The sequence below is a fragment of the Rhineura floridana genome, chromosome 21 (genome assembly GCF_030035675.1).
Source record: "Rhineura floridana isolate rRhiFlo1 chromosome 21, rRhiFlo1.hap2, whole genome shotgun sequence".
Lineage (NCBI taxonomy): Eukaryota > Metazoa > Chordata > Lepidosauria > Squamata > Rhineuridae > Rhineura > Rhineura floridana.
Genome location: NC_084500.1, coordinates 11,688,658 through 11,714,528, shown reverse-complemented (window position 1 = coordinate 11,714,528; position 25,871 = coordinate 11,688,658). Strand labels below are relative to the sequence as shown.

The following is a 25,871-nucleotide window of genomic DNA, read 5'->3' as shown; positions in this document are numbered from 1 at the left end:
CTGTCCCTCCACACCAGAGGCCACAAGCACCACCTGCCATAACTAGGCAGCCTCTGCCAAAGCGCCCTGCAGTTCAGATACCGCACCCAACACTCCACGAGGCTTAGCTGTTAAAACTTTCCAAGTCTCTCCACTGGGAGAAACGCACATGGACGCCCAACAAAGTAGGAAGAGAGGGGAGAATGAAGGCACAGCTTATCCGCTGGCGCTTCCACCCTCAACCAAAATAAAAGGGGAGGAGAAGGAAATGGCAGCACAGAGACAAGGCGAGAAATGGGTACATTTCAGTGCCACAGGGCACATGGAAGTCGAAGCTGAACACCCAAGGACAGGCTAATGACAGCCCTGAGGAGGGGAGTGGCTCCGCATCCAGTCGGGCCACGGGCATGCGACTTTTCTGAATGTGCAAAGCACCTTATAAAACGCTTTATTTTGTTTTGTTGTTCATAGAAAGCCAGAGAGGCCAGCAAGGAGGGAGACAGCGACGCTTCACAACGGTTGCTCCTCAAGGAAAGGGATCCTCTTAAGAGGCCGCCCCTTTATCATTCTCGAGGAGGGGGTGGGGGTGGAAAGCGACCCATAGCTCGGAAGGGTCGGACCACGTGCCACGGGGCGGGTTGGGGGGTGAAAAGTGAACAGGAGGGAGAAGGAAGTGGAAGTGGTGCGCGTGGGTAGGAGCAGGTAACCAAGGCCTGCTCCTGTCCCTCTCAGCATTGAGACTGCCACTGCGCGGAGTTCGGCGTTCTCACCTGCTAATTGCCGCAGGCCAACAGACTCTTTAAAAGGGCACAGCTGCAGGAGGTAGCCGAGAAGTTGTCAACTGCATGCAGGAAGGAGAGAGATTCACCGCTTGGGAAGGAACGGCCGTTTATTTAATCCTCCGGGACCCCCAAACGACCCCCCCTCTCAAAACAACAGAACCCCGTCCACGCAGATTTTCCTCAGAAAGCCCACCCCCATGAGGACTAGCGCCTTAAGCCTCCAGTGAGAGCCGCTACTCACGATGCGTCCGGTGGTGCTCGCCGCCGCCCTCCTCCTTCTTCTCCTCCCGGCCGTCCCACCCCTGGTGCCGGTGCCAAATCCCCGTACGCTGCCGCCGTGCCTAACCCCTCCACCCGCCGCGGGCGCCTTAGTCGTCTCCCCACGTGCTGCCCGACCGGGCCTCTCGGAACGCTGAGACATTCGACCGATATACACAACGTTCGGCTCGCCCCGCCCACCGCTGGCTCAACGTTCCACTCGCCCCGCCCCTCCCGCTTACCCCCGTCTCGGTCGCAGCTCGCGCGAGACGACGAACTGGAAGCCACGCCCCCTTCCCCCAGACTGGGCGGGTGGTGAGTCAGAGGGCAAGAGAACGCGAACTAGGAGCAGGTTAAGGGGCAAAGCGTGCGCATGCGCCCTCCGCATGCTTTCTTTCCACCCGCCCCTCGCCATGCAAGCAGATGAGGCGAGAGGTTAGTTCTGGCACAGCGTGAAATTGGCTAGCTTGACTGCCACTCGTTTACAGAGATGTGCGCATTTACTCAGACAGAAGTCCCACTTTTCTCAGTAGGGAGTAGGCAAAGCTCCCAAGTGAGCGTGCCTAGATCGTACGGGACCTGCTTCTAAAGAACGATGCGCAGGAGAGTGCTGTTGATTCAGCGTAGGAGTTTTAACGGATTAATCATCTATTAAATATCCAAACATCTGCATAAGTATAAAACAATAGCTCAGAAAAAGTTATTTCTGTGTTATTAGAGGATGCATGCAACAGTCATTGTGAGGGAAATAGCGCCTACCACCATTTGTATAAAAATATTTAAAAAAATTATGTCCAATAAGTTTTCAGCTTATTACCTGTTTTCATTTATTAATGTTCCAGCATTGATTGATATTGAAAAGAGCTTTTGTCAGGCTTCTGTTCAATGATGATAATTATCAATAGATTAGGGTTCCCTTAAAAGTATCACTGTTCAGCTAGGAAGCTACAGCTGGCCCTCCTTACAGGGTTATCGTAAGGCCTTTGGGCAAAACTCTGCCAACATATCCTACCTTACAGGGCTATTGTGAGAGTAAAAGCTGCGATCCTAGGCACACTCAGATTGCATATAACTCCCTTGCAATCAGTAGGGCTTATTCCCAAGTTAAACGTGCTTGGGATCAAGTTGTGTAAATGCTAGTCAGGGATTTTTAGAGGAGAGAAAGGTTGTTGTTGTTTATGTGCCTTCAAGTCGTCTACGTCTGTGAATCAGCGATCTCTTAACAGTATTGTCGTGAACCACCCTGTTCAGATCTTGTAAGTTCAGGTCTGTGGCTTCCTTAATGGAATCGATCCATCTCTAGTTTGGCCTTCCTCTTTTTCTACTCCCTTCTGTTTTTCCCAGCATTATTGTCTTTTCTAGGGAATCATGTGTTCTCATTATGTATCCAAAGTATGATAACCTCAGTTTCATCATTTGAGGACCTTTTCTAGTTCTTTCATAGCTGCCCTCCCCAGTCCTAGCCGCCTTCTGATTTCTTGAAGGTTACAATAAGCATTTATATATTTCTGAAATAAGGTCCCTATTTGAATAGTAAAGTACTAGAATCATAGAATAGTAGAGTTGGAAGGGGTCTACAAGGCCATCAAGTCCAACCCCCTGCTCAATGCAGGAATCCAAATCAAAGCATTCCTGACAGATGACTGTCCAGCTGCTTCTTGTAGTGGCACCATTGTGATTCAATGTAGTTAACATAATGCAGATTGTAGAAGTGAGAAGAGTTTCCACCCGGCAAGCTTATGTCAACGCTCACAAGTCTGTAACATAGTAATGACCCAACATTATGGCCGCAATTCTATACCACAGCTGGGAGTAAGTCCTACTGAACTCTGTTGGGCTTACTTATAATTTATTATTAGCTTACTGATTGCCCAACACTGATCTATGATACAAAACATATGTCATACTATAAAAGCATATAAAAATTCAACAAGTTACCATCTATTATACAGCCACAAGAGTGGCTGTATACTATAGCCAGCGTGGATTTTTCACATTCCACAATGTTAAATTGAAAATACCCCCATGCCATTCTGATGCTTCCCATAAGCTCATTTCAAAACAAAACCTTACAAAACTTATAGTCTTGAAGTCAGAAAAGCTTGCTTAACAACCCTCTCAATTTTCATGGCGATACAGAAGACAGTCAGAGAGAATAGAGAGCTCAAAGTCTAATGAGGAAAAAAAACCAGAAGCCTTTTGAACTTTTTTCTCTGAGTTCTCATAATCTGTTGAAATTCATTAAAAATCAGCCATGTTCACAGAGTACCTGTAATCCTATTACTGACGTTGCCCCAAACTCTGACCTTCATCCTCTGCAGTTTAAAAAATGTCTGGCTGATGTTTAATTGATTTAAGAAATTTTGGCTGGAGCCCAATTATAACTTTGGGCATGCTCAGTAAGAACCAACTGTCAGTGTTCTAAAAGCCAGACTCACAGCTGCTGGGCTTGCTTAATCAGGAGGCCACACCCATGCCAAACTTTGATTTTATGTGTGACAGTCAGGGCTTCCCTCAAAGAATCCTGGGAAAGGATGTGTAGTTTGTGAAGGGGGCTGAGAGGAGACTCCTATTTGCCTGACAGAGCTCCAATGGCCAGAGTGGTTTAACAGTCAGCCACTCTGACTTGAAGGTCTAGGACAGGAACAGGGGTGTCTCCTAGCAACTCTCAGCACCCTTCACTAACTACACTTCCCAGGATTCTTTGGAAGAAGCCATGACTGTCCAAAGTGAAATAAAGGCCTGATGTGGATGTGGCCAGGGACAGCTTTGGTTTAAGTTTTGGTGGGAGGCTACATGTGTCTGCTGTAGAATAAAAAGGTGGGGGAAACGCTGAAAAGCAATGATACTGTTCACACTCTTTTCCTTTTGGAAAGGACCTTCCCTCTGCCCAGTGCCCAGCCACCTAATCCCCTCCCCCTCCTCCTCCCCTCCCTCAGGTCAGTGTTGGACTACGACCTGGGAGACCAGGGTTCGAATCCCCACACAGCCCTGAAGGTCACTGGGTGACCTGGGGCCAGTCCCTGCCTCTCAGCCTCAGAGGAAGGCAATGGTAAAACCACCTCTGAATACCATTTACCATGAAAACCCTATTCAAAGGGTCGCCATAAGTCCAGTCGACTTGAAGGCAGCCCATTTCCATTTCCAAACATGATTGCACAGAAATATTCCCACCCTCTGGAACTTGCTTCCTTTTGACCTTCGACATGCCTCCTCCCTGATGGCTTTTCGCCGAGCCTTAAAGACCTTGTTATTCAGGCAGGCCTATGGGATTTCTGGGGTGGGTTAGGCTATTACTAACAGGTGGTTTACTGTTGTATGAATATGTTTTAAATTGTGTTTTATATTGTGTAAGTCGCCCAGAATGTCTGTTAAGTCAGACAGATGGGCGACTAACAAATAAAATTTTATTATTATTATTATTATTATTATTATTATCTCTGCCCCTCTCTGAATAAGATCACAAATTTGGTCCTAGCTCTTTGGTCCTACCCTTTTCACCTGGTTTACATCGGATGCTCCTCCAAGTGTGTGTGAGTGCAGGGGAGGGTGGTCCATTAAGGTAGTTGGGGTGCTGCCCCACTAACTTGGGTCTCCCTTCAGCCAGGGCCTCCCTTGCCTGCCGTCTTTACTTACATCCAATCCAGGGGGTGGCAGTGCCTGTCAACTTCCTCCTCCCTAGTCTCAGTGTTGCCCCTTGTAGAACTCAGGAGGGAGGAGGGCGGGGACAAAACCAGAATTAGTTGGCTCTGCCTCTCATTGGCTGTGGCTCCACCTACTGTGGACTTCTCTGCCTTCCGCCCCGCCAATCCCAATGGACTCTGTGTGTGCATGTGTCTTTGCCATGCAGAGAGAGGAGCCTCAAATTGTATTTAAGCTTTCCAAATGAGGGTTCTAGTATCATGCACTTTCTTTCCATCCCATCAGAGAGGCACACCCTTGGGGTTTTAAAACCAGCAACATTCAATCTCTGATGCTCTTTTGAAAGGCAATAATGGCAATCCTGCCTGTTCGAACAGGTCACAGCAGAAAAGGCAGGAGGCTACTCTCTTGCACAGCCAAGGAAGTTCTTCCTTCAGGGCATGGATTCGCGGCTTGACAAACCGGCTGAACCTACAAACCTGACAACACCTACAAAGTGTGGCCGTATTGTGTGTGTTTTTCTAGTTTAATTTTTATTTCAAAATTATTTTTATTTCAACATTATACAATACATACACATTACATCAACATTTTCAATTATTTAATCCACCCCTGTAGCCCTATTTTGAATGAGAACCTTCTGGGGCAGAGATGGGAACCTGTGGCCCTCCAGATGTTCCTGGACAAGAACCCCCACCATTGCTGACCATTAACCATGCTGGCTGGGGCTACTGCATGTCCAACAACATAGGAACATAGGCGCAAGCTGTCTCATACAGAGTGAGACCAGTGGTCTATCTAGCTCAGCATTGCCTATACAGACTGGCCATAGCTCTCCAGGGTTTCAGGCAGAGGTCTCTCCCAGCCCTACCTTGAGATGCTATGGACTGAATCTGGGACCTTTTGCATGCAAAGCAGATGCTCTGCCACTGAGCTATGCCTCTTCCATCTGCAGAGGGCCACTCGTTCTCCATCTCTGGTCTAAGGAATGCTTTCAAATATGCCGTATGCTCAGCAGCAGAGCTCTTGTTTTACATTGCAGGAAGTCCTAGGGTCAAACCTCTGGCATCTCTGGACGCAGCTGGGAGAAAGTCTTGAAATCCTGGGGAGCTGCTGCCATCCATGAAGACCAGCCATCCAGAACCTGCTGCTCTCCGATGTTGTCGGACTCTGGCTCCCATCTGCCCCCACCAGCATGGTCAATGGTCAGGGATGAGAGATGTCATCCAAAACACCTGAAGGGCCTTGGGGAGGCTGATGTAGAGAATACTGAGGTGGACCAATGACCAGATGGACCAACGACAAGGTCTTGGAGGCAGCAGCTGTGGTGCTCCAGATGGATTGCGGCCATTATTTTGTGGGTTGTGGCCCATGATCTCCCTTAAGAGCGAGAACAGGAAGCATCACCATCACTTGAGTGGCTCCAGGAAATGCGACACAATGATGTCATAATGCAGTCGTTCTAAAGCTAATCACAGTGAGGGCAATGCTTGCTGATCTCACTCCAGGGTGGAAGTATTGGAGAGGGAGAAAGGCTGCCTTTCAGCCATGGGAAGATCTCATAGTTATAAGATAGCATCCTCTGTTCTTAAGATATACGTGCTTGGATAACCCCTTCTCCAACTCAGGCCTAGTTTATACACAGTGCAAGCATACAAAACCAAGAACCCAGCCTTGCCTTTATGGAGTTCCCCAAGGCTGGTGGCAGGCTTAAACTGGGTTGCCACAGCTACGTGTGCAGGATTAGCAAATAAGTGGTGCCCTTGTGGGCCATGGACTGCTGTTGTATTAATACTGCACAAGCAGTTACTGCTGTTGGAATATATGGGGTTCAACTCCAACTTGTGGGTTGAGGCTGCATGGGGCTAAAGGCATAGCTAGAGAGGAGACCTCTTGGTTGCTAGCCTATGCCTGTCCTTTGATCTCCTGCTGTCTCTTCCTTCCTGCTAGACTAATATGCAAGGGATGTTGATCTCAGTTTCTTCCCGCCTTCCCACAGTCTTTCTTCTTTCTTGAGAGGGGAGCAGACATCTTTCCTTTGTCTGTCCTCTCAACCAGCATGAGGGCTAGCACTGGGACCAGTGCCGGCTGCTCCAACATAGCTAGTTAGGTAGATCTAGAACTCTTTCCTATCAAGCATGTATTTCCAGAATAAAGTAGTTATTTCTTATTTTAAAGCTTAAAGTCTCTGTCTGACTAATTTGCAAGGAAAGTAGAATCTTAGCAAAGATTCAAACACACACACATAAGCTTGCTCAAAACTCTCCGTTCCGCTACGCAACTCTGCAGGGTCCTACAGGACATTGGGCCCAGCCTCCTCTAACTGCTGACCCTGTATGGCCACTTTATTTTCATGTTTTGTACACAAACAGCATCACATTTAAACCAAGCATTTGTTCTGCCATTTAACAAAATATCACGGGTATTTAGTGACATTCAATGCTCCTAGATACAGGAAAACATTTTAAGCGCCTAGGTTCAATGCTTTGCCATCAGCGGTTATGCCAGGTCGATTTACCAGGCGGCCTTGGCACTTGAGAGTTTGCTCTTGCAAAAGTGTCTCAGCTGAAGCTTTGGCCCATGTTTTCCTGCACTGTAATTTTTATGGGGATACTAGATCCTGATTTCTCTCTCCAGTACTTTCTTTACACTTGGGGAACTCAAATGAAGTTTGTGTTCCAATTTCAATGGCAGACTCCAACCCTAAGATGACAACACCTAGAGCCAAGTTCGTTGCTGTAGTCATCAAAGACACAATTGTGAAAGGGAAGATGAGTTCTGAATCAACACTGTATTCTTAAAACTATTTCTGATTGTGAACTTTGTTACACTCTTTATGTTTGTCATGTAAGGCACACTCCATATGCATGCATATTGCATTCTTACCCGTTGTGTTTGTTTTGCCAACCCTGTACTATATCTGATGTTTATGATCTGTAGACCAACTAAACTAAATATGAAAGCTGCAACCCTACAGACATTTCCTTGGGAGCTAGTGACATTAAACTCAATGGGTATTACTTCTGACTAAACATGTTTAGGACTGTGCTGTTAAACACATTCCAATTATTTGCTAATGATAAGTATGAAAGCAGGAAAGCAATATGGTTTTCAACAAACAGAAAAGAGGATTGCAAAAAGAGGAATAGATGGGTGTAGATGCAAAACTATGGAAAATGTTTATAGAAGTGTCTTTTAATGGGTAGTGTGTTCTATCATTTGTATTGTAATGTTCATTATAATGTGTTTGATGGGGAAAGTCTTCTGTCTGGTCAGGTGAAGGTTGGCTTACCTGTCATTGGGATACCTTAACTGACAGCTGAGGAGGAGTTGGAGATAGAATTCCCAGCAAGCAAAAGAAGAAAAAAAGGTATGCACAATGTGGTGGGTAGTTGCAGGTTTAGAGTTCTTAGTGTGATTGGCTGGGGTTAGGCTGGGGAGGGCAGAAGAAGAGAACGCACAGCTGAGTGCTTGTCATTCAGGGTCAGCCCATGTTGGTTGGTGCTTGGTTTGGACAGCCAGAAGACGAGGACAGCCGAGGAAGAGGACTGAGGAAGAAGGAGAAAGACCTGACAGGAAGGCTTGGTGGCCAAAGGCTGGGTATAGGCTGTCTACAGCACCGAGGGAGAAGTGAGAGGCAGTTTGGAATGCGAAGCTCTGCTGTCTCGTAGGGCAGCCAAAGGAAGACGACAGTAAAAACAGACCAATGCTACAATAGGTCAGTAAGAGTTGAAACAGGTTACAGTGCTGGTGAGGCTTCACTGGGGTGGACAATAAGGACAATCTACGAAAACAGTGTTGATAGGGTAACCACCTGCTTCCTCAAAGCTCTCCTGGTTTAGTAATAGAATAGTAGAGCTGGAAGGGGCCAATAAGGCCATCAAGGCCAACCCTTTACTCAATGCAGGAATCCAACTTAAAGCATCCCCGACAGGTGGCTGTTCAGCTGCCTCTTGAATGCCTCTAGTGTTAAGACACTAGGTCATTGGTTCCATTGTCCTACCACTCTAACAGTTAGGAAGGTTTTCCTGATGTTCAGCCGAAATCTGGCTTCCTGTAACTTGAGCCCATTATTCCGTGTCCTGCACTCTGGGACGATCGAGAAGAGATCCTGGCCCTTCTCTGTATGACAACCTTTCAAGTACGTGAAGAGTGCTATCATATCTCCCCTCAGTCTTCTCTTCTCAAGGCTAAACATGCCCAGTTCTTTCAGTCTCTCCTCATAGGGCTTTGTTTCCAGTCCCCTGATAATTCTTGTTGCCCTCTTCTGAACCTGTTCCAGTTTGTCTGCATCCTTCTTAAAGTGCAATATCTCAACTAACCAGTGTCGAATAGAGGGGACTTCACGTGATTTGGAAACTGTACTTCTGTTAATGCACCCTAAAATAGCATTTGCCTTTGTTGCAGCTACATTGCACTATTGGCTCATATTCAGTTAGATATCAACAACTGTTATCAACTGTTAAATTTCATTCTGTTGTTTTCAGGCCAATGCTCTAGCCTATCAAAATCGCCTTGAATTTTGTTTCTGTCTTCCAGCGTATTAGCTATCCCTCCTATTTGCATCATTTGCAAATTTCATAAGAATTCCCTGAACCTCCTCATCCAAATCATTAATAAAAATGTTGAACAGTAGGCCCCGGACCGAGCCCTGCGGTACCCCACTAATTACTTTCCCCCAGTTTTAGAAGGAACCATTAATAAGTACTGTTTGACTATGATTCTGTAGTCAGCTTTGGATACACCTGATAATTGTTTCATTCAGCCCATATTTAGCTAGCTTGCTAATCAGCATATCATGGGGCACTTTGTCAAAAACATTGCTGAAGTGGAGATTATGTTTACAGCATTCCCACAGTCTATCAGGGAGGTTACCCAATCAAAAAATGAGGTAAGATGAGTCTGGCAGGATTTGTTCTTGATAAATACATCAGCAAGTTATATACCAGCCACCTACACGAAAAACTACAAAACTGGCTGGTGCAGAAAAACATTTTGGCAGAGGAACAAGTCGGATTCAGAGCGGAACACTCTACCATGGATCACGGACTTGTTCGACGACATCTAGGGAAAAATACACAACTAAACTGGAGGGGGGGGGGCTTTATGCAGTCTTTATTGATTTCAAGTCAGCCTTTGACCTCATACCAAGGGACAGGCTTTGGGAAAAATTCGAGGCCACCAACATTGACAGGTGTTTGTTAGCACTTATACAGTGTTTAAACACCCAATTACGTATAAGATGCAACAACACCGGCTACCTGTCTAGGCCTATTCCTACTTTTAAGGGAGTTAAACAGGGATGTATTTTAGCCCCTACATTGTTCAACTTTTATATTAACTCCCTGGTAAAAAGTCTGGTGCTGGTTCCCTCCCATCAACCTACTCTGTCAAACAGGTCTCTTGTCTACTCTTCTCTATGCGGATGATGTAGTACTTCTATCCCTTTCAAGTATTGGCCTGCGACGCTTGCTGAGGGCGCTTGCCAACTATTGTAATAAAGAACTATTGGTAATCAACCACGATAAATCAAAGGTTGTGGTGTTCACCTGGAAGAGGGTGAAGTACCGATGGCAGTTAAACAGACTCCCAATTGAACAAGTAACATCTTACAGGTATTTAGGGGTAACTCTACATTCATCTGGAACATGGCATCTACAAACGAAAAAATGCCATTGCCAATGCTCAGAGGAGCACGAAGGCTCTCCTTTCATTTTTCTATACTAAAGGAGGGCAATATGTTCCATCTGCCATACAGGTATTTGTTGCCAAAGTGATCACCCAATTGTTATATGGCTCTCAGATAAGTGTTTATGGCAAATATTCCCCCTTTGAAACTGTCCAAGCTAAATTCCTGAGGACTATACTGGGCTTTCCATCCTGTGTCCCCAATGCCACCCTACGTCTCGAAGCAGGGCACCCCTCGATAGAGGCCCGCATATGGATGCTCAATATTAAGTATTGGTTAAAAATGATGTTTATACCAGTGGGACTGGCCCCTCTCACACTGACATTTTTCAGTCAAAATGGAAGAAAACCCTAAGCACGAAACTTTTAAGTTTAGGATTCTTCCCCACTGCTATTCTTCCGCTAGGCCTTACCAAAGCGAAGACGGCCATCCTCCAGTGAATTCTAGACACTGAACTTCAAAATCACTTCTCCCTAGCTGCTTCCTATCCAGGTTCTAGACTTAACACAGGGGCTTTTGCACCCGCACACTATTTGGCTTCCCTCCCTACCCCTAGACTGACAAAAGCATTTACGCTGGCTAAGTTTAACATTTTACCATCGGCACTTTTAGACGGCAGATATCAAAAATTCCATTTGCTGAGCATGTATGCCCCTGTGATGTGGGTGTAGTAGAGTCCGTGGGCCATGTTTTACTGTATTGTGTATTTTATCGGGACCTACGACTCGCACTTATTACCCCGATTTTACAAACAATCCCGGGCAGGGACGATGCATTTTATGTTAATTACCTTTTATCCGATCAAATGCCCCAAGTCTCAATTAAGGTTGCGAGTTTTTGTGCTGCAGCCATTACATGCCAAAGAGTACTGTTAACTCAGCAGCTCACACAGACATGAGAATCGGCTTTTAAATAGAGCTTGTTTTAGCATGAAATTGTTTGTACTACACTAATATTTTTATGATGTTTTGATCGTCTGTATTTGTACGCTGGTCCCCGACCGTAATAAATTATATTCATTCATTCATGTTGGCTTCCAGTAATCACTGCATTGTTTTCAAGGTGCTTACAGACTGACCACTCCAAAATTTTCCCAGGGATCGATGTCAGGCTGACTGGTCTGTAGTTCCCAGGTTCCTCCTTTTTGAAGATAGGGCCAACATTAGCCTTCTTCCAATCATCTGGCACTTCACTCATCCTAATAGGCAAACAGTAGTGTAAAATAAGCTGTTGGTATTTAAAGTGACAGGAACAAGTTAACAAACTGTACACAGATTGAATGAGATAGTATTATATTAAAGTAACTACATAAACTTGTGCAGAACATTATCATGTAACAAACATTATCTTAGTCAAATAAAGTAACTACATCTGACTGGTAACTATATAACTGTATCTGACTGGGTTTGTACCATAGTTACCAGGATTATTGGTAAGCTAAGGGTTCAAAGGGTGATATTAAATGGTGGCAGAGGTATGGGTTTAGGAAACCTATTGGAGTGGAAATTAGCTTTTGTTAATAGAATGTGTAAAGAAATTCCCCCCTTCCCTCCACAGGGCGACAGGAAGAGAAGGTACAAAGGTGAATTTTCCCATTTAAAACGGACAGGGAACCTATGGCCCTCCAGATGTCGTGAAGACTACAACTCCCCACATTCGTGACCATTGGCCACGAGGGTTAGGGCTGATCAGTTTTCACTCTCCGTGGCACATTACTGGTAATCCACACACGACTCTTCGCAAAACACATTTGGAAAGGGAGATGTATGGCTATAAGTGCTTACTGGTCACATATCATGGCTAGAGAATGTTCCAGTTCCCTGGAGTGTATCTATCATGTGCTGGAAAAAAATGCACCCCTTTTTCTCACATTCATAGTTTTTACCAGGAGGTATGCATAGCGGACAAACGGCATGCTCATCTGCTCAGTAGTGAAAATTATCTTTGACCACCAGCAGAGGGAGCTGCAGGTCTGCATGCAGTTCCTGAACTGAAAGACATGCATTTAACTCAGAATTTACATTGTCTCGCTGCCAGGCCTCCAAGCTGGCCACCTCGCCCAGTATTAGTGCTGTGCCAAAAATCTGCCCTCCAGTTTCTCAAAACGCTTTCTTCTCTGCTTCATCCCCAGGACACTTCGGAATTTGTGGGGCATGGGGTTTGGAGCTTGCCTCCTAATGCAAGGTAGCCGAGGGTAGAATGTGCATTTTCCCCACTTTCTAGCACACATTTATCCTATGCACTGCAGCCTACCTGGCTGCCTGCACTTCCTGTTCTGAAAAAGCCCCACAGGAGAGTTATACCCCAGGATTTTTCCCCTCTGGGCTTTAACTGAAGCATAGGCACCCAGGAAGGCTGCAGAATAATCACTGGCAAGATGATTTGTACAATAAAAGGACACTCATAAATACCTACTTAGCCACCTGCACCTCACCCATGGGAATTTCATGCTCTCCTCTGGTCACTGTCGAATGCCATTTCTTTTTCCATTACCTGACAAAGAATGATGAGGGAGGGGAAAACATGGCAGAAATTTTCAGCTACCCAGAATCTCATACTCTGTGCACAGAAGGTCCCAAACCCACTGTTTTTGTTGCCTCCAGTTAAATGAATTCCAGGGAACTTTTGCCTGAGGCTTTGGAGACCCCGTGCCAGTTAAGTCAGAGAGCTCTTGACTACATTGCCCTGGAACAGACTTCAAGACCAGAAGGCATGTCAGTTTCATGAAGGTGCCATAAAGTGTTATGCATCATAAAGTCATTATAATAAGATCCCCAGCCTAGAAGGCTCTTTTGGAAGCTCTTATTACCCAAAACACATGTGTCTTTGGGGATGATGATGAAAAAAAAAGGCCAAGTTCTGTGCCACGAAAGCAAACACACCTGAACTCTCCAACCAGAGTATGTAATTTACTCTGAAATGCTCACAACTTTGAAGAATTCATTCTGGGTTTTGCAAATCTGAAGGGAGATGGAAGGAGCTTTGGAGGATCTGAAGCCCCCCCCCCCCCAAACACTGGAAATCTTATTCAACTCCACCTCCTCTGGTTTCCGAGATGATCAGCCTTTGCCTGTACACTTTTCAAAGCTGCCTTTGCAGCCATAAGCGTTAGAAAACGTCAGTTTAAAGAGAAGAAAGACAAACTCAGAATCTTTGCACCCAACACCATATTTCCAGGGCTTCTTCTACAGTTGTGTGGCATTGTGGTATACATCACGCCTCCCATTCGGAGATGTGAATCATCGCTTTTGCAAAACAGCTGCTCAGCCATCATGATTCCATGTGTCCTAGGCTACAAGTCTTTACAACACATCAGATTCAGGATTAAGCCTTAGCCCAAATCAAGCGCTGAGAATGGGAGAACAATTAAGACGCAAATAACTACCTCAAAGAAGTCAAAAGCAGGTTGAATTTACATTTTTTTACTTCAAAAAAAGGGAAATACATACATGAGGGAAATTTGGGGGGGTAAACAACAATTGCCTGAAACCATGATCTCTACAGGTTTATTTTTATTTTAATATATATTTATATATTTATATATATACCTCCAATTATCCACCCATTCAGCGCGCAAGTCAGCAGAATTCACACCCGATGCCTTGCACTAGTGCTTACAAATATTAACAGGATTGTAGACTGAGGAGGACCGGGGAAGTGGGGGGGACCAATCTTCAAAGCTGAGGCCCCAGTGGAAAGTCGTAAGTTTTATAATACACTGTGTTAATATTATAGTATACAGCATCGCTTCCTTTAAATGACAGAACACAACAGCAGGGGAAGAAAAAAAGTAGCACATTAACAATGACTAAACACGAAAGATATTCAAATTTAATTATGTTATACATGTACAGCAATTAACTGCTTTACAAAAAAGCAAAATAATACAATATATTGTCACGTGTATTTACAGTGTAGTAAATATACTTTTTCTGTCAAATTTTACACAAAACTATTTACAGGGTGAATATACTGTATTTAAAAAAAAGTGTGTGGCCAACAGAAAAGTGACTTCTGCGGTTCAAAGTCCCTTGCATAACATTAAGACATGCTTTAATACATTGGGGTGGAGGTGGGGAATTAAACTAGAATCAAAGTGGGGGGGATAGGAAGAAGCCCTAAAACCCAAACACCTATCAGGAAAAGAGCACCAGCTACATTCTTCAATGCTCAGCCCCATAACATGTTGATGTCGAAATGTTTCCTCATTATGGAAAACAAATGCATGCACATTAAAAGCAGTGCTCATTGGTGGATTTAACAGGATTTTTTTGTGCACAAGGAAAATGCATTAGGCTTCAATTTCAGAATCAGGGATTTAAAAATAATAATAACAGAAAGAGAACAATGCAATACATCTTTTACAGTACTTAATAGTGCATATGGAGCCCATGCTGGAAAAGAAGGAGCTAAACAGAACTTGGGGAGTCTGGCTGAGAAGCTCTTTCCCATGTTAAGTTTGAAAGCAAAAAGAGCAGCGTTGTGTCTAAACGTGTACGGCAAGCCTTTCTTAATGTATCTACTTTTTGTTGCTGCACATGGATGCCACATCTCTACAAGTAGCTCAGCAAAATCCACACCTCCTTTAGGAGCAGGAAAGTGCGTTAGCAGCCCACTCTGTGCCTGCTGTTTTTAGACACAGAAGTGCCTTGCACAAGAGGAGATCTCCCCAAACAACCAGAACCAAAAAATGAGAAAATGACCTTTTAAAGCAATGGCACTGAACTGCTCGCTGGTTTGTGTCGCTGATATGCAAGAAAGAAAGGGTGCAGAAAGGAACAGTTGTTGGAATCAGCCATGGTGGCTAAGAGAACAGTTTTCCAACAAGTGGATGAAAGCAACATTTAAGGCACTGAGCAAATCAGCCACTAAATGGATTTGTTTCTGGGGAAAGGCCTTCAATGCACCCCACCCTGCAAATCTCTGCACCTGCCCTCTTGCATTGGGAATAGGCATTTATGAATTGAAGTTCCTCTATCCAGTTTGACACCCGGTCCAGAGATCAGGTCTCCTGAAAGCACATCACACAGAGAGACAGTAAACTCCCCCCCCCCGCTTCTAGTAAGCGTGCCAGATGAGCTTCTCCTATGCTGTAGGGTTTCACTTTGGGTGCCTTAAGGGTTGTCCCAAGGGTGCATTTCCATCAGAGTTTTGATTTCAAAACTATGCATAGTTTGGATGAGAGGCTCACTTACTACCATGGCACACAATACTAGTTTGGATGCCTGCCAGTTGCGACATCTAAAAAATGGTCTGCCTGTAACACATACTTAATGTGGCATCAGCTGTCATGGGCTACGGATGACTTTACGGGATGCATCGACTGGAGCATGCGCCAAGTGAAGGTATCGCTTTATGCATCTGACAACGTGGGCTCTAGTCCAATCCCTCGTGTGTGTTTTATAACACATCTATTTCTCTGGAACTGAAAGAAGAAAAAAGTCACTTTTTTAAAGGCTGACTTCATCAAGGTGGCAAGGCGGCCCCCAAACACCCATCTGGACATATCACACTGGCCCTCCCTCCTCCTCCTCCAGGTCAGATGCATGCCGGCAGCAACAAAAAGAGGTATAACCACTGAACCAAAGACAGTGGCTAGGAGGAGGGAGGAGACCTCATGCCAACTAGCTTGATTTGCATTCTCTGGAAAGTTCTGTAGCTGAAGGAAGTTCTAAAACTGAACCGTTACATAATATGGCCTGATTTTAGAATCGGGAAAGTCAGATTGTCTGGGGATGCTGATATTTGGCAGGCTGTGGGTGGGGGGGTGGGTTGGGGGAGACAAGAGAGGGAAGGAAATTACTTCCCCTGCCAACTGCACTTTGGGTTTGCTTGCCGCAGCCCTCTGGAGCGTTTGGATTACGCTGCTTAGAGGGCACATCAAGACCCACTGAGCTGCTGCTCCTTCTCCTCCCATTGCCCCACACCCCACTCCCCTGCCCCAGAAAGCTCTCTCTGCTGTTCAGGATGATTGCCTGTGCAAACCCCAGCCGCCATGTGCCAAGCATGTGCGTCATCGTGAGAAAACATGGTGGCGATGCTTGGGCCTCTGACAGTCACTGTGAACGGGTCAGAGGGCCATGTCGGCCCAGGCAGAGGATCAGCTGGGCCGATTCATACATTATATGAAAGCATCCCCTGTTCCTGTCGCATATGGCATGAGGCAGTCTATTGGCTCAAAGCTTGGGGCAGCCTCTGTGGGCATGGCTCAGTGTATGGGATGGAGACAGACAAGTGGTCGGAGGGCAAAAGGATCATTAAAGGGGTTCCTGCCCAGGGCTCTCTTTGGGAAGCCAAAGAGTTCACACCCACCTCATCCAGCCCCCTGGCACTGTGAGCTGAACATATGGCTGGCCCCTCTGCATCCATGCAAAGGGTTGCAACATCCACACGGCCCAATGAGAAATGTTAGCACAGTGCAGGATTCTCCAGGGTGACATCATGCATTATTCTACCCAAACCAACCATTTGGCACTCCAGTACACAGCCACGAGCTAGTCCTCAATGTGGGCATGATCTGGTACAATAGATAGTCTTCCTGATAATCACAGAAATGGGAACAGCCCCTAAGGATTGTAACCTGCGGCCTTTAATTCTTCCTATTTGATTAAACTCACTTTGGCTGAAATTCCAACATGATCAAGAGGTTTCCCTTCTCCCACATGTCTCTAGCGCAAAAAAAAAAAATCATTTAAATTTTGTTCTTGGTTTGGCAGACTGTTGGCTTCTGAAGATTTGGGTTCCAGGCATGTAACAAAATTAAATAGTTTTTCCTGTACCAATACAATACAAGCAATTGTTTTATACACACAGAACCCTTTTACATTTGAACTGAACATTAATAACATGCTGACACCAATAAATGTGGACCACTTACTTGTATCTTCTTCTAAAGCTGTGGAATTTGATTTACTGAAAAGTCATCATTAAAATTTCACTACATGGTTTTAATCATTTGCATGTTTTTCTCCTTGAAGCCACTAATAACTTATTGTTTCTATAAAGAGTGGGGACTACTCTTGTCAACAGTAAATACATTTCATTTCTGATCAATGTGCTTTTTTAAAAACCAAGAGTTTGCACTTCGAAAATCTAGACAAGTGGCACACTATTGGACAGCCAGTCAATGCAGTATACCAGCAGCCCATCTTGCTGCCTGGGTCTTGTGTAATCTCAACATACAGCCAATGTCTTAAAATAATGGTCAGAACATCAGGCAAGACCCAGAGAGACCCAGATTCAAAACCCCACTTTGCCACCAAGTTCAGCACCCAGGTCGACCATGTAGGGATATTTTGAGGATAAAACCAGGGTGTGTCTGTGAGTATATATTTGAGAACAATATTGTATGATGCCATAAGATGCTTGGAGGAAGGGCAGGAGAAAAACATAATATATTTTACTTATTATTATTTATTTTATTTTATTTATATCCCTCCTTTCCTCCAAAGAGTACAAGGGGGTGTAACTGAAGAATGGTTAGGTTATGAGAGAGACTGACTGGGTCAAGGGTCACCCAATGAGTATCATGGCTCAGCAGGGCTTTGAACCCAGGTCTCCTTAGCCCTAGTTCAACAATCTAACCCCTATTCCTCCCTTGCTCTTTAGTCGAGACTTCTGTTGCAAAAACAGTATTTTGTTAAGGCCATTCGCAGTGACTGAAAGCTGCTTCAAATCTGCAATTCCTAAACTCAAAATATACTTCCATTGGCAGGGACACTTGGCCAATTAACGTTTTTTCAAAACAAGCCCGCCAGGCCAGGTTTACGTGAAATACCAGAAAATTGCATTTCAATCATTGGGCTTGACAACAGAATTTGTTCCTTTAAAAATAAATAAACCAACACCACATTTCAGAGGAGTTGATTTTTCCCTTATCCACTTTTTTCAGTGTCCGCCTTTCACATCCATACATAGAGATCAGGAATAGCATGGTCTGAATGATCCTGACTTTAATGTTCAGTGATATATATTTGCATTTGACGACCTTTTCTAGTTCTCTCATAGCTGCCCTCCCCAGTCCTAGCCGTCTTCCGATTTCTTGACTATTGTCTCCCTTTTAGTTAATGAGTATGCCGAGGTATTGATAATCCTTGACAAGTTCAATGTCCTCATTGTCAAGTTTAAAATTACATAAATCTTCTGTTGTCATTACTTTAGTCTTTTTGACGTTCAGCTGTAGTTCTGCCTTTGTGCTTTCCTCTTGAACTTTCATCAGCATTCGTTTCAAATCTTTACTGGTTTCTGCTAGTAGTATGGTATCGTCTACATATCTTAAATTATTGATATTTCTCCCTCCAATTTTCACACCTCGTGCATCTTGGTTCAATCACACTTTCCATATGATATGTTCTGCGTATAGATTAAACAAATAGGGTGATAAAATACACCCCTGTCTCACACCTTTTCCGATTGGGAACCAATCGGTTTCTCCATATTCTGTCCTTACAGTAGCCTCGTGTCCAGAGCATAGGTTGCACATCAGAACAAACAGATGCTGTTGCACCCCCATTTCTTTTAAAGCATTTCATAGTTTTCCATGATCTACACAATCAAAGGCTTTGCTGTAATCTATAAAGCACAGGGTGATTTCCTTCTGAAATTCCTTGGTCCGTTCCATTATCCAACGTATGTTTGCGATATGATCTCTGGCACCTCTTCCCTTTCTAAATCCAGCTTGGATGTCTGGCATTTCTTGCTCCATATATGGTAAAAGCCTTTTTTGTAGAATCTTGAGCATTTACTTTATCTTTACTTGCATGGGATATTAAAGCAATAGTTCGATAATTACTGCATTCCCTGGGATCCCCTTTCTTTGGAATTGGGATGTATACTGAATGCTTCCAGTCTGTGGGCCATTGTTTAGTTTTCCATATTTCTTGACAAATGTTTGTCAAAATTTGGACATATACAGTCCCAGTAGCTTGTAGCAACTCTATTGGTATGCCATCTGTTCCTGGTGATTTGTTTCTTCCAAGTATTTTAAGAGCTTTACATACTAGGATCATCATTCACTAGAAAAGACAATAATGCTGGGAAAAACAAAAGGGAGTAGGAAAAGAGGAAGGCCAAACAAGAGATGGATTGATTCCATAAAGGAAGCCACAGACCTGAACTTACAGGATCTGAACAGGGTGGTTCATGACAGATGCTATTGAAGGTTGCTGATTCATAGGGTTGCCATAAGTCGTAATCGACTTGAAGGCACATAACAACAGCAGGAAAGTAGGATCATCATGAAGTTATGAAAATATGGCACAAAGAACTCATTGCATGGAAGGTGGGGGAGGGTTACCATATAAAAGAAGGTAGCATCACCTTCATGGGAGCAACCATTCATAGTTACCCAAACGCAGCTTGCTTCAGTGGGGTTTCCCAACAGAAGCTGCTTTGAAATTAATCAAGTCCAAACGGGATCCCAACTACTGGTGGAGGGGACTGGTTGGTTAGAAAAGACCCACATGATTGCAAATGTCACCCTAGCCAAGCAGTGGAGCAGGACAAGAAATAAGATGTCCACCCCATCTCACTCTCTCCGTATGTATTTATCTCTAGATAGATCAGCAGGCACTTCTAAGAGAAGTATTTAAAAAAGCAGTCAAAATCCCCCAAGAAAAACCTGACACACACAGAGCCAGCTTCTTTCAGCCTGCATCATATGGACACACAGGAGGCTCTTTTCTGGAGCATCAAGGGACACACGTTTGCCCCCTACCCTCTGAAATGTCTGGATTGGTTAATAAAGATACATCTTTGACAAGAGTGAAGCCTCTCTCACACACATACCCCGGTTAAGCTCACTGCGCTGCGGTTCTGCTCAGAGGCCTCTAAAGCCCAGTAAAAGGAAATCCAGAGCTAAAAGGGATTTGGGATGAAAACCAGGATGCTGAATGTGCCCATTGGCCATCAAAACCTCTAATGTGCAAACACAGTTGAATATTGAAACTTTCCCCCCCTTTAAAGATAGGTACAAAATAAGCCATTAAAACACACACAGAAAACCAAAACCCCAATAAGATAACAAGATTAAGTGTCCGAAATGTGAGAGACATGTTTTCCACCTTTGGATACAACGCCTGTCGTTTCCCCGCTTCCTTCGGATTCTTAAAATAGTTCCATTCATTAGATCGGATATTACCAGCTTAAAACCAAGCAAAAGGACAGGAGGGTGGTTTTTGTTTTTGAAAAAAGGTGGCTGTGGCGGCTGCTGCTGCATTAAAACAAAACGAAATCCCCAAATAAACTCAGGCAAGCATTTCAAGAGTTGATCGTCTGGCACCACAGCCGACGTACGTAGGATGAGTGGGTGGGAGGTTCAAAACTAAGTGCGGCACGACCACTTGCGGAGGCGGGGGCAGGAGTACTTACGCCACGTGAAAAACACGGAGGAAAAGGAAGGCGGGAAGCTTCAGACAATCTTTTTAATGCTGTGGCGCTTGAAGCTGCCCGTGCTGCGCTGCTTCTGCACCTGGCTGGCGGAGCCGTGGCGCGTCCTCCCACTGTTGGAGTGCACTGTGGTCGGGGAGAGCTCCACGTTCTCCTTATCGATCCCTAAGGGGGGGGGGGAAGAAACAAGTAATAATAAAAAAGGGAAATGCCACAAAACGGCAAGATAATGTGAACACTTGCGCTGCGGCGGACGTCTCTGTTTGAAAATTGTTAATGTGTGGATGGGGAACATCTGTGGCCTTCCAGATGCTGTTGGGACTCAACTCCCAGCAGGCAACATGCCCAACAGTCCCAGGGGGGGATGGGAGTTGGAGTCCAGCAATACAGGTCCCTCACCTGAGTTGACATTTAAGGATGATCTCTGCCTGCATCTAAGATCAGAAAAGCATTCAAAAGGAGGGGGGGAGAAAGGGGGCATTCTCTCTTGTGCCAAGGCCATGTAAGGAGGGGAGGGGAGGGGGGAAGGAGGAGGAAACAGCTGCAGGTGAAGCGAGAAGCAGAGATGGGGTTTAATGGAATAACAAAGGCAGTGAAGAGAGTTTTCAGTGCACACCTGACCCCCAGGTAACCAGTGTGGGATTGGAGGGGGGAATGCATTGGCCATCCAGACTGAGTGGCCAAACTCACTAAAGTGGAAGTGATACTCATGCTCCCTGCCACAATAACAGGAGGTTGTAGCCTTTCTATTTGTTGTGATCCCTCCTCTCTGCCCACACTTCTCTCCCCGCTCCCTGGAGCCTTTCCAAGACGTTGCTGGCTCAGTTCTCCTCCCAACACTCTTTCAAATCACTTGGCCTCTTTCCCTTGAGATGAGCCCTTCCCCAACATAGCACCCCCCACCCAGATGCTGTTGGGACCAAGATGCCAATCAGCCCCAGCCAGCATGGCCAATGGTCAGTGATGCTGGGGGTTGGAGTCAAACATCTGGAGGACATCAGGCTGAGGAAAGCTGCTCCAGTCCCAGCTGCTGGCTTGTGTGTTTTTGTTTTTTTAAGGGTCTGGGCAGCTCAGCCAATGTCAGCAAGAGAACCTTGCCTTGCCTTCTCTGTGACATCAGCTGTCTCTAAGCTAATCACTGCCGGAGGCTTTAACCACCAAACAACTTCATGGAGAGCAGCATAGATTTTATTTTATTTGCACTAGATGATGATAAGGATTTTTGCTCAAGGACCAGACCACTGCCACAGGTGGAACAAGAATGAATGCCCCCCAATCCCCATGCATTCGGATTTGTTAGCAATGGAAAATATGGTGGCGGGTGACTTAATTCCCTCTTTCCCCTGCAGTGTGCCACTTAGCTCACTTTCTTACACCTAATGTCTTGTTTTGATCAATCATTCTTTGAACTGGCCTGGCATCCTTGGCAAAGAGCATTGCCTTTCACTTCTCTCTGCCTGAGGAACACCAAACCTGGATTTGGCAAACGCGAAGCAAGGATGCAGTCAGAGGGCTCAAAATGAACCCTATAGGCTCCTTCCTCCTATTCCATGTCTTTTATAGTTGCTGGGATGCTACCCACCATTCAAAGGGTTTCCAGGGGAAGCAGAGCACTATCTACATCTGTATGCTTTTCCTTGATCTTTACTGGTGGCCTCATAAGCATCCCTCCTCAGATCACACTCCAGGCTATAACAAAGGCAGGATATGGAGAGGCAAGACAGGCAATGAAAGACTAGACACAGGCAACTCCAAATGACCAGATTTCTTCAGTCTTGCGGCACTGTTAAAAATGTTCCCTCAAACATCTGCTCTGCAACTCTCGTATATCTTCAGCATCACAACCCCCCTCCAAGGCAGGCCATTCCCCACTCCGCTTTCACAGATAGCCTGAGCCATATGCAGACTTGCCCAATGACGTCCAATGGGTTTGAGAATGAGCAACCATTTGAATCCCTGGAACTTGCGGTCAAACACTGACTGTGCTAGGGCCCATCTTCACAACAGCATCTTGCACCTTGGTGCATTAGCAGAAAACTGCAAGTGTGGAAGGGATAGTAAGCAACCCTCCCCCCCCCTTTCCTCCTTTGCCAAAATCTTACTCTGCAGACTGCATAGGTCAGGAGTGGGGAGACTGTGGCCCTCCAGATGTTGACGGACTATAACTCTCACGTCACCTGGCCATTGCTCTCACAAGCTGGGCCTGAAGGGCATCCCATCCACCAACAACTAGAGGGCCACAGGTGCCTCATCTCTGGCGAAGGTGAGGGTGCTGGATCTACAGCCATCTACATTTTCAGGTGGCAAACGGCGAGGGAGGAGACCAGGATGTGCAGTTGGTGCCTGACATCACCCCAACACAAAGCCACTATGCAGAAAGCACTCTGATTTCTGCCTTGGTAAATACTCTCTCATGTGCAAGCAATTATTTCTCAGATAAGGGGTAAAAAGAACCTCTGGCTTGCAGGCACTTATTTCCACAAAAAAGTAAATGTACTGCCTTCAAGTCAATTCCAACTTATGGTGACCCTATGAATAGGGTTTTCATGAGGCTGAGAGGCAGTGACTGGCCCAAAGTCACCCAGTGAGCTTCATGGCTATGTGGGGATTCGAACCCTGGTCTCCCAGGTCGTAGTCCAACATCTTAACCACTACACCACACTGGCTCTTATTTCCACACAGCTTGTATATGTCCTGATATTTTCCCCGTTAACTTCCCCTTGCAGTTATTTGGACTTTAGAACAAGCTCTCCATCATCAACCCTCAAACAATAGCTTTGAAGTCATTTTTGCGCATGTTCAAAGGGTTGCAGGTAAAGGAGTCGGAGCAGTCAAAAGGAGGCACCTTAGGAATGTACCCCGTTGGCTGCGCAGCTTAGCGCCGCACTGCTTTTGATTGTCTAACTCTGGGGTCACCCACATGGCCTAACAGCACCCTTGAGGGCTTCGCTCACAAAGCCTACGAGTTCCCCCCACTCACTGCTTCCTTCATTGGGAGGTGTTATGAGTAATTACCTCCCTCACCCCTGGCCAAAAAAAAAAAAAAAGTACTTAGTGCTGAAGGAGGAGGTTGGAAGAGCGACATCCTTCCCCACTTCCTCTTTCAGCTCTATTTACTTGTCAAGGCTCACATGAATACTCAAAAAGCATTATCAAGGTGAAAGAGGAAGCAGGAATAGACTCGCTCCCCCCATGTCCTCTTCTAGCTCCAGACTGAGATCAGAGCGACTGGGGAGGGAGGGAAAGGGGGAAACAAGAGAGTGTGATCTGAAAGACTGAAGAAAATGGAGAGTCCGGGGGGGGGCAAAGAGGGGGCATTACAGGAGTTAGAGAGAAGACCCACAAACGTGTGTGTGCACCACCTGCCCCATATCTAATACAATTAATCCTCCTGGAATTTCATATTTTGTTATGGGTTCCCCCACTACGACCAGAAAATCACAAAACACATCTATCCCCCGTGGTTTCGGTGCTTTCCAGAGCTGTCATGGCACGAAGAGCTGGATCTAAGGCACGTGTCCTTATGGATCCTCTTCATTATTTTTATTTTAAACAAAGGATATCCTCAAAACCTCCACCAAATCATAGGCCACCTATGTTCCCAGATACATTCTGCAATTTAGTGGCTTTTTTTGGTCATGTTATATAAAAATCATGAAGATCCTTCAGCATCTGTACTCTGGATTAATGTTTCTGTGGTGCTGGCAAGCACAGGATCTGTGATTTTTACTGTGCAATCTACTACCGTAAGCTTTAATTTAATTACATGCCCCCCCAATGTAAAATCAAGCAAATTCAAGAGGGTGTTTTAATTTTCTTTGATTTAACTTTTCCCTGGACTCCTTGGAAAAACAAAGTGTGTGTGCATTTTCTCTTTCTATCAGGTGTGTGTGTGTGTGAGAGTGAGAAAGACTAACCTGGAAGGGGGGGGGGAGAAATAACCAGACAGGGGGGTACCTGTACCCCTGGCACTCTCTCAAAATTCTAAATGTGCCCACACACTCAAAAAGGTTGTCAACCCCTGGGAATCTACTGCCTAGAGGTTAATGCTATTTGCACATCCCGGTCCCACAAAGCCTCTTCCTTTCTGCTTGAATTACCAGGGGTCAGAAGAGGTCTTTGCCCTTTTATCTTTTTGTGAGGGTTCTCATAACAATGGTTTTTAGAAGGTTATGGGTGGCGGCATGATTTGACTAACACTATGTGTGGGGTGGGGCTTATGAATTTTATTAGAGGACCTTTCCCCCCTCCCAGAAATCAAGCCCGTCTCTCCCTCCACTTCCTGTTTCCCATGCTTGATTGAAAGTTACTCCCCAAACCCTTTGCAAACTGGGAGGCAAGAAGGTGCAGGTGGGCATATGACCGCCTGTGCCAGGCAGAAAAGAAAAGGGAACAAGGCAGAAGTGTGGAGGTGGTGGGCAGGGAGTCACAAAAGAACAGATAGTCCTGTAAGGGGCTCACTTGAGTATCTAGACATATTTACATGTTTACAGCAAGGTTTTGCAGGGAGCCAAGGCAGTCTTGCTGTGATGTCATCACCACAGGTAGCAACACCTGCCGGCATTGTGATCCCAGAGTCCAGCAGCAATCAAGACTCGCAGGCAGAGGCTTCAGAATCTCCCACTAAAGAGCTGCACTGAGTTTATTTATACCCTGCCTTTCTTTTCATGATAGAAACTCAAGCCCAGAGCCTGCTGATGGAGATTAGGAGAACACCAAACCGGACGCTGACAGACAGGAGCCCCCAGAAGAACCTCCTTTACCCGCAGGGCCAGTGGCCGGCCCCTCACGGGCATCTTCCCCCAAGGAACCAAATGCGTCTCACAGGACATCTCTGGTCAAGCAACACAGGGAGCGTACCAGGAGGGAGGCTATGGAACAGAAGAGGAGAGCTGGCCCTTTAAGAACCTAAAGTATTCCACAAGAGGGCAGAGCCTGGAGAGACAGGCTGCGCTCAACCTTTCTGGAAGCAAGTTGCTCACTTGGAGCTGTCTGTGGTCCTGCAATGCCGGACCTGGCTTGCACCCTGGGCTCCAGCACCAGGCCAGACCAGGACACCACCACAAACTGGCAGCAAGTGGAACTCCATTAGCATGGATTTGTTGTTCAGAAATTCCGACTACAATGGCAATACA

At 45.5% G+C, this 25,871-nt stretch overlaps 2 protein-coding genes across 9 annotated transcripts in view; both read right to left on the bottom strand.

Annotated features, from left to right (window-relative positions):
• Nucleotides 1-3,308, bottom strand: part of AKAP1 (A-kinase anchoring protein 1) — a 65,472-nt gene extending 62,164 nt beyond the window's left edge. Inside the window, exon 1 of one of the 4 annotated variants that reach the window (XM_061605012.1) lies at nt 3,289-3,308. The gene's annotated coding sequence lies outside the window, so the exon portion shown is untranslated. Of the gene's footprint in view, nt 1-749; nt 821-1,002; nt 1,230-1,261; nt 1,350-3,288 lie in introns of those variants that run through there. The other 3 variants (XM_061605010.1, XM_061605008.1, XM_061605011.1) reach the window with 3 other exon arrangements.
• A 4,502-nt stretch (nt 3,309-7,810) lies between these two features.
• Nucleotides 7,811-25,871, bottom strand: part of NF1 (neurofibromin 1) — a 233,138-nt gene continuing 215,077 nt past the window's right edge. For 4 of the 5 annotated variants that reach the window (XM_061605007.1, XM_061605005.1, XM_061605003.1 and 1 more), the window contains 2 exons: nt 20,719-20,901; nt 13,766-15,775 (listed from right to left, as the gene is read on the bottom strand). In XM_061605007.1, coding sequence (XP_061460991.1) covers nt 20,759-20,901 — 143 coding nt within the window. In that variant the 3' untranslated portion in view covers nt 13,766-15,775; nt 20,719-20,758. Of the gene's footprint in view, nt 11,549-12,765; nt 12,844-13,765; nt 15,776-20,718; nt 20,902-25,871 lie in introns of those variants that run through there. The other variant, XR_009759856.1, reaches the window with a different exon arrangement.